This window comes from Salvelinus alpinus, chromosome 21 (genome assembly GCF_045679555.1).
Source record: "Salvelinus alpinus chromosome 21, SLU_Salpinus.1, whole genome shotgun sequence".
Taxonomy (NCBI): Eukaryota; Metazoa; Chordata; class Actinopteri; order Salmoniformes; family Salmonidae; genus Salvelinus; species Salvelinus alpinus.
In genome coordinates this window covers 20,330,216-20,341,984 of record NC_092106.1, presented here as the reverse complement: position 1 = coordinate 20,341,984, position 11,769 = coordinate 20,330,216, and the positions used below count along the sequence as shown (strand labels likewise).

The 11,769-nt window shown below is 43.6% G+C and overlaps 1 protein-coding gene across 9 annotated transcripts in view; it reads left to right on the top strand.

Moving 5' to 3' along the window:
* Nucleotides 1-571: 571 nt before the first annotated feature.
* The window catches only part of elna (elastin a), a 111,301-nt gene continuing 100,103 nt past the window's right edge, over nucleotides 572-11,769 (top strand). For all 9 annotated transcript variants that reach the window (XM_071357269.1, XM_071357275.1, XM_071357271.1 and 6 more), the window contains exon 1: nucleotides 572-852. In XM_071357269.1, the coding sequence (XP_071213370.1) occupies nucleotides 777-852 (76 nt within the window). In that variant the 5' untranslated portion in view covers nucleotides 572-776. The remainder of the gene's footprint in view (nucleotides 853-11,769) is intronic.

Genomic DNA, 11,769 nt, shown 5'->3' with positions numbered 1-11,769 from the left:
CCCGGCGGGCAGGCTGCATTGCTATTTCTAGCCTCTGCAGACTGCCTGCTGTCTCTTACATTTCTGCCTTGATATTTGGTGCAAGTTTGTTATTGAATTGAGGTCTAAACTCTTTGATAGTTGTTCCCTCTGTCTGAAAGGATTTAGGGTCATCGGTACACCACTGAACCTGCAGAAAAAAACCTCAAGAAGCAATGTTGTGTTGCTGAAAACTCACTACTCTTTTACTGAAAGGAACAGTCATGGAAAACAGGTAATTTCCCAAGATTTGTTCACTGGTTTATTCTCGCTCTCTTTCTCTTCCTCAGTCTCTCTCTTTCTCTTTCTCCCTGTCTCTCTCTCTTTCTGTCTCTCTCACTGTGTACTTTAAAATATAAGTCTTCTCTGAATGCAAATGTCTGGCAGACATGAGTGGGGTGGGAAGGAGGGGGTCTCTCCTTCTGTCTCTCCCTCTCGCTCTCCTTCCCTCTCTCTTTCTCTTCTCTCCCCCTTCTCTTCTCTCTCTCTCTCTGGCAGCAGAGCTCTGTTGGCAGGAGTCACTAGAATAAAAACAGGAACACCAGACATAGGGGAGGGGGAAAAACGAAGTGATCCATTGAACCGAAAGTCTTTGCCCTCTCTTAATTACGTAGTGTCCCATATCTTTTCTCTTTTTTTCACTTGTCTTTTCCAAATTTTTTCTTTCTTCTGTATGTAAAGACCTCTGGCTATTGGTAATTAGCTTGAGGAGAATAAAAACAGCCGATCGGGAGAGGGGTGGTGCATTGTGGAGCGAGATGGCTAACAGAAAGGTTCTATCACTCCTTCATGGATTCTTCTACCTAGCTCTGATTCAGCCCTCACTTCAAGGAGGTAGGTGTGTGCCAAGGTGAACTCAGCCATGACCTCTGCTACCTAGATAGCAGGCTTAGGGTGCAAGTATTTTAGAACAGGTGCAGGTCTGTCTCTGTGTTTCTCTTTGCGCTTCTCAGTTGTTACACAGACACTTTAATCACTCCAACCTATTTGTTGTGTGTGCAGTTCTGCCTATTTCATAAAGTGTATGGTATATTTGTCATGCATGCATTGATATATACTGACCCTGTCTTGTCTGTTTATTTTGTCAACAATCCCTGCTAAAGAAGACCTGTCTAGAAAGCAATTCAGATAACTAATTTCTGGGCATAATTTTCACAAATCCTATGCAAAACCTTTTCTCCATATAAAAGCATTTTTTTTCTCTCTCAAATACCCTTAAAATGTTTGCATCTAAAATATATACCATAATTCTAACTGAATATTACTTTTGAAAGCTGCACTTACAGTATGACGATTCAGTAGTCTTTATTCTATCTGACTGTCTGTACAAGTGTCAAAGGTTAGCAACAAGATTTTAAAAACCACAACTTTCCATTGCACTTAAATGCACTTAAAGTTCAAGATAACAACATTCTGTTCCATTGCATTGCAGATGCACCGCTCACGGTCTCGGTTATAATTAAAAGCACAATGGTAATATGCTCCATATTAGCTTGTGCTTTGTATTCTTGTAGTTGTGGCTAATATTGTCCAGGTTTTGGACCAGATACAGTATTTATGCCTGCAGGCTTAGAGTTATTGTTGTGACGTTTTTAGAGAGCATTGTCAGTGTCAGCAGATTCAGTGTCTAAATACAGATATCATAACTGTGCTTTATGCAGTCTGGCTCCTGTCTATATTAGGTATGTATAAGAATTGGTAAGGATTTATATTGAGGATATATAAAAGCTAGTCATTGCGAAAATCTGTGTCACATATGGTAATATTGATCCAATAATTGGATCTCCAGCAATATTTTCAACTTGATTTTATTGGTTGACTTAAACAACAACATAATAGCTTACATTTAAAAGTGAAATGAAAGGATTGTGGAGGTTATAAAACAAACATAAATTGTATTTCATTTATACGATATCAGATAAAGCTGGAGGAACTGGCCAAAAACTGGCTTGTGTTGGAAGTGCTCTTCAGGAAGAGTGAACTATAAAAGATGTAGTAATCATCCTAAACGCATAAATACAGAAATCTGAGCGACCTGGCTTAGTACAAAGTGACGTATGTTTGGTTTCTAGAGAGGACAGTTTCCAACAGGTTTCAGTGTTTTTGAGTGTGAGTGAAATCAGGGGCATATTCATTACGCCGATTCTGTAGCAAAACGGAAGCAAACGGAACGAAACGGGGAGGGACCTAACTGAATTTGTCCAATAGAAACTCTCATTTTGCTCTGTTTGCTTCCGTTTGGTTCTTAAATGGTAAACGGTTTCTGTCAGGCCCCGGAGGGGAGTTGTCTGTGTAGCTAGCTAGTGTAATGTAAAGCCCAGTCCCATACAGTACTACAGCATGTCAGTGTGCAATGCATGACTCCAGCTGGTCCCTCTTCCCCGTCAGCTACAGTACGTCATGTAGAATTGACCAATAATGAATTCCCATGTGAACGGTGGTGTGGATCTGAGCGTCTGTGATTCTTCTGTTCCACAGCACTTTTAAAGATGTATTTTCCCCCCCCAAATAATAAATGCATCTTCTGTTCCCCAGCTGTTAGTGTCTGAGTCCAAGCTATTATTCTCTCTAAACTGTGTCAGATGGAGTTATAGATGGTGGCGCTGCTACAGTCCATTTTGAAACCCATGACTGGAATATTTTGCCCTTATATAGTCTTATATTTAACTGTATCTTAATCGGTGGCTGGATGTGCAACGTTAATGAGTGTGATGGGAGTATATGGTCAAATTTAATTGAGGTGATGCATCATAAACTCTACATACAGTAATGCATCAGTAATGTGACATGTCAGACACCTGTTATAACCACCTTATGACAAATTCATCTAATTTTGACACGACATAAGCATTTATGATGCTTGATACATAGGTTGGAAAAACCACAAAGTAACGTGAAAACCTATCTCCTATTTATTAAACTTTATTGGATAGCACGTTAACTTGCATGTCAATAGACTGTTAAGCACCTGTGATATTTGAAAGCGGATCTGTTAGATAAGATATTTACTCATCTAATATTGTGTTTTCCCTTTTTGCCCTCACAGCAGTTTTCTTCAAACTCTTCTTTGCACTGACCTAAAGTGGTGAGCCAATTGCCTCGTCCGAAACAAACAGAGCTCAGTTCAGCTTTCGAGAGCAGCAGCTCAGCTCAGGCAGAATGTACAGCGTACAGACGGAGGAGCCAGCGAATTTCGATATTGGCTTAGGAGCCAAATTTTGATCTTCAGTGAATATAAAATCCATCCCTATCAAAGTTGTTTTGAGGTACTGAAACCAGCTCCACCTGTCTCCGTCTGTGAGTGGAAGGTTAAGAAACCACCCTCTAGCTCGTTCCAAATAAGTGTCAATTATCTGAAAGTAATGCAAACCCCATTAACACCCATTCACCTTTTTAAGAGGGTTCGGCACTGAAAAAACCCTCTGCTTGCTCATACTTTGGACAGTTATCATAAGAATGGGATTGGAGACTGTTTTCTTGCGAGTGTGAATGAGTTATGACGCATGAGGGAAAGTCAGGGAAGGAGTTGGTTAATAAATATGCAGCTTGTCGGTATAACTCTGTCTGGTATCCCTGAGCAGGTACTGTACTGTGGCAGACTGCTGCTCTGTCTTACTTCAAGATTTTTTAAACATTCCCACAAACAAACACCATCTGTCAGACGGATAAATTGAGGATGGGATGTTATTCTGATCAAAATAAATCTGAGAAGGACAGCTGGGGTTAAGTGGCCTCTTCCTCAAAGACACAGTCCCAAATGGCACCCTATTTCCTACATAGTGCATTACTTTTGGGCCCTTGTCAAAAGTAGTGAACTATAAAGGGCATAGGATTCCATTTGGGATGCAACCCTAGTCTGACTAAATTGAATGCAGAGACTACAGTTGAATAAAGATCTCTCTGTAAGACTGCCTGCTCTGAGCACATTCTGTTTGATGTAAATTAGCTAATTATCTTTTCATTACTGGCGTTTCCTGTGGTATCCACTCCCATCCTATGTTTACCTTGAAGTGTCTGGATAGTATGAAGCTTGTGAAGGAAAGACCAACATTCTGTCAGCTTCCAATCCTACTGCCAATCCCCTCTGGGAATAATAACTATCCTGGCCTTCGACAAACTCTTCTCTCACCCATACTTTTATTTTCTGTACTTAGTCACACAAAGTAATGTAATCAGAGTTTGTTCACTCTTTTACATGTTAAATTGCCAAGAAGGGTATCAGATGTCAGTGTTTTATTTCACACCTCAGTGTACTATGTTACTTTAGTCCAGACAACTCCATTCAATGACGGATTTCAAAAACCGTGCCAGAGTCATTAGTTTCTGTTTTATGACAAACACTGTTAATGACATAACCCTGACAAGCATGCAGAGGCCTACAGAGGATAAAAAATAACAAAAGTTCCACCGACTCTGTTAATTTCCTTCCAGCCAGTCTCAATAGAATTAAAAGCCTGAGTCGGTTAGTTTTGTTCTGCATGCAGTGCTGCCTGGATGCCCTGGAAGCCAGTTTGCCTCTTTTGGCGTTGACGCTCAGGCCTTCAGGACTTCAGAGGATTCTAATCCATTAGTTCTCTCCGTCAATGACACTCTCCTGGCCGCAGTTGAAGGTGAATGAAATCATGGCAGATTGAATGGCACACCTCGCCTGTCGGTCGGGCAGACTGGTGATGAATTGCCCTGGCTTGCTGTGTTGTGTTGCCCCTGCTTCACCACAGGTTGGGTTGGTAGATTCCCAATCTGATTATCTTGACTCTGCTCTACTTTGTTGAGCTTTGCAGCAGCTCTCTGGTTCTTTATTGGAGACGTGTGTTTGTGAGCGAACCACCTTTCTTGGCTTAATCCCTTTGTATGAGGTGGGTTGCCAGGAAGGGATAACAGGATTAATTTGACACCCTGGTGTCTCGTGGCCCGTTGGCAGAGGGACTACTGCTCAGTGCCATGGGGCACCTATTTAGGGGAAGACTTAAAAGTAATATGATCGGATCACATCTTCTTCAAAACTGAAACGACTGAATCCACTTAAAACTATTAACAGAAAAAAATGACGTTTTGGACTCTTTAGAGGAATGGATACACCATCTGCATTATACCTTGATTGGGACTTGAGTAGGGTTGCAAAGGGAGGGTATATTACTGGTAACTTTCTGAGTCTACCAGTAAATTACCAGACATTTTGTATCTTTCAAGGATTTTATGTAATTGGTCACAAGTCATTTAGTGGCCCTTTTGGGTACTTCAGATTATCACAGGTGTCTGTAATTATCTCTGGCCCTCTGTGTTGCCTTTTCACACATCAAATATATAAAATGATCAAATAAGAAGATTTTCTTTTTAAATAGAATAACAAAGCTGTAAAACATTCTCCTAAATATCAACTTAGTGAATACCATTGGTGTTTAATATAAGAGTTCAGCATGAAATATCCTTTATATATTTTATTGACTTTTTTACTATGTCAATATGTCTTTGTTGTTAATGTTTTGGCACCAAACTGGTGGCAGTTGTGAAAAAAGTCAATTGTCAATTGTTGATTAGATGGGTTTTTTTGTACTCATGTACAAAAAAATTACTCATGTAGTCATGTACAATATGGGAAAAAAAATGCAAAAATGTTCAAGTATAAATTACCAACATTATATGTTAATTACCAAAATTACTGAATGTTCCGGTACCTTTGGTAAATTACCGGTACCTTTGCGCAAGCCTGGTCTTGAGTTACACTCTGAGAACCAGGCCATGTGTACATTGTTGCTCCATGACCCCTTTCAGCGCTGGAGTGAGCAGGGGCTCCTGGGTCGCTGGCAGGAGCACCCTGGGGCCGCTACTGGAGATAAGACTCTCATTCTGCTGTGTTTATTCATTACTCTCACACACTCACTGGGGCAGGACTGTTAACAGCTCTGATTTTCTCTCCATCTTTGGCAGTTTTATATTAAAACATGCTCTCTCTCTACTGCACTCTCTCTCCCAGAGCCATTTTAGAACAGGATATTGCGGCTGGGAAATCGCTTATCCAAACATCTGAAGCGCTTACAGAACATGTAGCATGGAGTGATTACTGACACACTGGTTATAGATTCTGAGCATCACGATTTTTGCAACTACGAGTGTTGTAGAAACCAAACCAGATTTGGGATGGATGAGTTGGTTTAATAGACGCATATTTCAAAAGGAGAGCACTGGAAATGTCCAGGCTGTACCATAGCTCCCTGACTGTTCTGTACGCAACACAAACTTTTATTATGTGTGTCTACAGTATGTAACACAGATGGGCTGTTTAATACAACCCACTTACAAATGTATGTCTGACGTTATACTATTTATGCTTTAACATTTTATTTATTTATTTATTTATTTTACCGTTATTTTACCAGGTAAGTTGACTGAGAACACGTTCTCATTTGCAGCAACGACCTGGGGAATAGTTACAGGGGAGAGGAGGGGGATGAATGAGCCAATTGTAAACTGGGGATTATTAGGTGACCGTGATGGTTGAGGGCCAGATTGGGAATTTAGCCAGGACACCGGGGTTAACACCCCTACTCTTACGATAAGTGCCATGGGATCTTTAATGACCTCAGAGAGTCAGGACACCCGTTTAACGTCCCATCCGAAAGACGGCACCCTACACAGAGCAGTGTCCCCAATCATTGCCCTGGGGCATTGGGATCTTTGTTTAGACCAGAGGAAAGAGTGCCTCCTACTGGCCCTCCAACACCACTTCCAGCAGCACCTGGTCTCCCATCCAGGGACTGACCAGGACCAACCCTGCTTAGCTTCAGAAGCAAGCCAGCAACATGCTCACTACTGTAATGTCACAGGTTGATCGTAAAGACTTGACATGAAATCTTCTGAAAAAAATACTGCAACATTACACAGCCCTAATCACTGCCCATAAGTCCTTACCATGGTGAGGGAACAAGCATTGTTACATGGTTTGTTTATGCCCATGGTTTCAGTTGTGGGTAAATGTCAACCACACAATAATCTCTAAGGAGATGTTTGGTCTGCGGGCAACAGGTGCCAAATGCTCAACAATGAAGCATACTTAGTTAACCCAGATGATTCATTCCGACCAGATTGAACAGCACAGTGAGTAGCAGGCCCGGCCCCCAAACCTGGTGTAATGAAAGTCGTCGGGAGAAGGAGAGGAGGACCAAAGTGCAGCGTGGTACGTATCCATAATACTTTTAATCAAAATGAATACACGAACAAAAACAACAAAACGACCAACGAACAGTTCTGACAGGTGCAGCAAACACTAACCAGAAAATAACCACCCACAAACACAAGTGGGAAAACAGGCTACCTAAGTACGGCTCTCAATCAGAGACAACGATAGACAGCTGCCTCTGATTGAGAACCATACCAGGCCAAACACATAGAAACAGAAAACCTAGACCTACAACATAGAATACCCACCCACATCACACCCTGACCAAACTAAAAATAGAAACATACAAAGCAATCTACGGTCAGGGCGTGACAGTACCCCCCCCCCAAAGGTGCGGACTCCGGCCGCAAAACCTGAACCAATAGGGGAGGGTCTGGGTGGGCATTTCACCGCGGTGGCGGCTCTGGTGCAGGACGTAGACCCCACTCCACCTTAGTCTTGGCCCCCTTATGTAGCGCCTCTGGAGTGCCGACCCTAGCCGCCGACCCCGGACTGGGGACCCTTACAACGGACCCCGAATAGGAGGGAAACACTGGCAGCGCCGGACAGGTGGGAGGCTCTGGCAGCGCCGGACAGGCGGGAGGCTCTGGCAGCGCCGGACAGGCGGGAGGCTCTGGCAGCGCCGGACAGGCGGGAGGCTCTGGCAGCGCCGGACAGGCGGGAGACTCTGGCTGCTCCGGACAGGAGGGAGACTCTGGCTGCTCCGGACAGGAGGGCGTCGCTGGAGGCTCCGGACTAGAGGGCGACGCTGGAGGCTCCGGACTCGAGGGCGTCGCTGGAGGCTCCGGACTCGAGGGCGACGCTGGAGGCTTCGTGCCATGGATCATCACTGGAGGCTTCTTGCCATGGATCATCACTGGAGGCTTCGTGCCATGGATCATGACTGGAGGCTTCGTGCCATGGATCATCACTGGAGGCTTCTTGCCATGGATCATCACTGGAGGCTTGGCTCTGAGAGAAGGCACATGACTCACCAGGCTGGGGAGACATGCAGGAGGATTAGGGCTTAGCACAGGCACAGGACTCACCAGGCTGGGGAGACATGCAGGAGGCCTTGACCTTGGCCGAGGCACCGGATGCACTGGGCCGTGGAGGCGCACTGGAGGTCTCGAGCAAAGAGCCTGCACAACCCGTCCTGGCTGTATGGTGACTTTGGCCCTGCACGTGCGGGACACAGGCACCGGACGCACTGGGCTATGCAGACGCACTGGAGACACAGTGTGCAGAGCTGGTGCAGGATAACCCGGGCCGAGGAGACGCACTAGAGGCCTGGAGAGCAGGGCTGGCACAATCCTTCCTGGCTCGATGCCCACTCTCGCCCGGCAGATGCGAGGAGCAGCGATGTAACGTACCGGGCTATGAACACGTACTGGAGACACCGTGTGCTCCACCGCATAACACGGTGCCTGACCAGTACGACGCTCGCCACGGTAAGCACGGGGAGTTGGCTCAGGTCTCCTACCTGACTCCGCCAATCTCCCCGTGTGCCTCCCCCCCAAATAAATTTCTGGGGCTGCCTCTCGGACTTCCTTGCCAGCCGTGTTCGTGTCGCCAACTCCATTCTCCGATATCCCTCCTCGCACTGTTCCAGAGAATCAAAGGCGGGCTCCGGCACTCTCCCTGGGTCGACCGACCAGCTTTCTATCTCCTCCCAGGTTGTCTCATAGTCCACATAGTGCTGAAAATAACCACCCACAAACACAAGTGGGAAAACAGGTTACCTAAGTATGGCTCTCAATCAGAGACAACGATAGACAGCTGCCTCTGAATGAGAACCATACCAGGCCAAACACATAGAAACAGAAAACCTAGACCTACAACATAGAATACCCACCCACATCACACCCTGACCAAGCTAAAAATAGAAACATACAAAGCAACCTACGGTCAGGGCGTGACACCTGGGTTCAAATAGTGTTCCAAATAATTTATAATACCTTGATTGAGCATGCCTTTTGCAATGGAATCAATAGGATTTAGTATTTGATTGGGATCCCCAATTAACGGCTGCCAAGGCAACGGCTACTCTTCCTGGGCTCCAAACAGGAAACAAAATAACAAATAAAATACATAATATTGTAACGGGCTTCCTCCTTCTCCTCATCCGAAGAGGAGTAGCAGGGATTTGACCAAAATGCAGCGGGTTGTGAATACATATTGATTTAATAGACAAAACGGAAAAACACGACAAACACTTGAATAATTACAAAACAAATAAACGAATGTAGACAGACCTGGACACGAACTTACATACAACGTGAAGAACGCATGAACCAGGAAAACAGACTACATAAAACGAACGAACTAACAAAAACCGGAACAGTCCCGTGTGGCGTAACATACAGACACTGAGACAGGTAACAACCACCCACAACGAACACAGTGAAACAACCTACCTAAATATGACTCTTAATTAGAGGAACGCAAAACACCTGCCTCTAATTAAGAGCCATACCAGGCAACCCTAAACCAACATAGAAACACACAACATAGAATGCCCACCCAAAACTCACGCCCTGACCATCACACACATACAAAACAACAGAAAACAGGTCAGGAACGTGACAAATATGCATAACACTAAATAATACTTCATCATACTACATAATACTCAGATGTCTCCTGCCTTATGATCCATTCCGGCTCACAGAAACAAAGGCTTGTGCAAGGCCACCCGCCTACATAAAACAATATATAATACAGTGAAAATTACAATTCAAAATATATAAAAATGTCTGTGTCTCTTCACAGTTACCATTTTGCCGTAACGGTGTACTTTTGTCTGATTTTTAACAGTTTTTTTTGCTAGCTTGAGTTACCTGGGGTGGCAGAGTTTTATGTAGTCATCGCTCTATTTAATAATATGCGTTTCTCAGCCTCTGTTCTGGACCTGGGGACTGTGATTGCATGTCTTGTGTGGTACCGATGAGTGTCCGAACTGTGTGCCAACTGCTTGAACAGACAGTCCGGTACCTTCAACACCTCGCACAAAGACCAATATTGATGCAGTCAATCTCTCCTCAACTTTGAGCCAGTAGAGATCGACATGCATGTTACTGACATTTGCCCTCCGTGTACATCTAAGTGCTGCTCTGTTCTGGACCAACTGCAATTTACCTACACTACCGTTCAAAAGTTTGGGGTCACTTAGCAATGTCCTTGTTTTTGAAAGAAAAGCTTTTTTTTTGTCCATTAAAATAACATCAAATTGATCAGAAATACAGTGTAGACATTGTTAATGTTGTAAATGACTAATGTAGCTGGAAACGGACGATTTTTTATGGAATATCTACATAGGCATACAGAGGCCCATTATCAGCAACCATCACTCCTGTGTTCCAATGGCACGTTGTGTTAGCTAATCCAAGTTTATCATTTTAAAAGGCTAATTGATCATTAGAAAACCCTTTTACAATTATGTTAGCACAGCTGAAAACTGTTGTTCTGATTAAAGAAGCAATAAAACTGTCCTTCTTTAGTCTAGTTGAGTATCTGGAGCATCAGCATTTGTGGGTTCGATTACAGGCTCAAATTGGCCAGAAACAAAGGACTTTCTTCTGAAACTCGCCAGTCTATTCTTGTTCTGAGAAATGAAGGCTATTCATGCAAGAAATTGCCAAGAAACTGAAGATCTCGTACAATGCTGTGTATTACTCCCTTCACTGAACAGCGCAAACTGTCTCTAACCAGAATAGAAAGAGGAGTGGGAGGCCCCGGTGCACAACTGAGCAAGAGGATAAGTACATTAGAGTGCCTAGTTTGAGAAAGACACCTCACAAGTCCTCAACTGGCAGCTTCATTAAAAAGTACCCGCAAAACACCAGTCTCAACGTCAACAGTGAAGAGGCGACTCCGGGATGCTGGCCAATTTCTCGCATGGAATAGCCTTCATTTTTCAGCTATTACCTATTGTTCACCTAATACCTTTTTTGCACTATTGGTTAGAGCCTGTAAGTAAGCATTTCACTGTAAGGTCTACACCTGTTGCATTCGGTGCACGTGACAATTAAACGTTGATTTGATTTGAGCTGTGCTAACATAATTGCAAAAGGGTTTTCTAATGATCAATTAGCCTTTTAAAATGATAAACTTGGATTAGGTAACACAACGTGCCATTGGAACACAGGAGTGATGGTTGCTGATAATGGGCCTCTGTACGCCTATGTAGATATTCCATAAAAAATCTGCCGTTTCCAGCTACAATAGTAATTAAAACATTAACAATGTCTATCTACACTGTATTTCTGATCAATTTGATGTTATTTTGATGAACAAAACATTGCTTTTCTTTCAAAAACAAGGACATTTCTAAGTGTCCCCAAACTTTTGAACGGTAGTGTGTGTCCCTCTTTGCCGAACATGACCACACAACTGGGCAGTAGTCCAAAACTAGGGCCTGTAGGACCTGTCTGATTGACTGAAAAGAAAGTAGAACAACACCTTATCATGGACAGACCTCTTCCCATTTTAGCAACCATTGAGTCTATATGTTTTGACCATGACAGCTTGTTATCTAGGGTTACAGACAGCAGTTTAGTCTCCTCGACTTGTTCAATCACCATATTATTCAATAA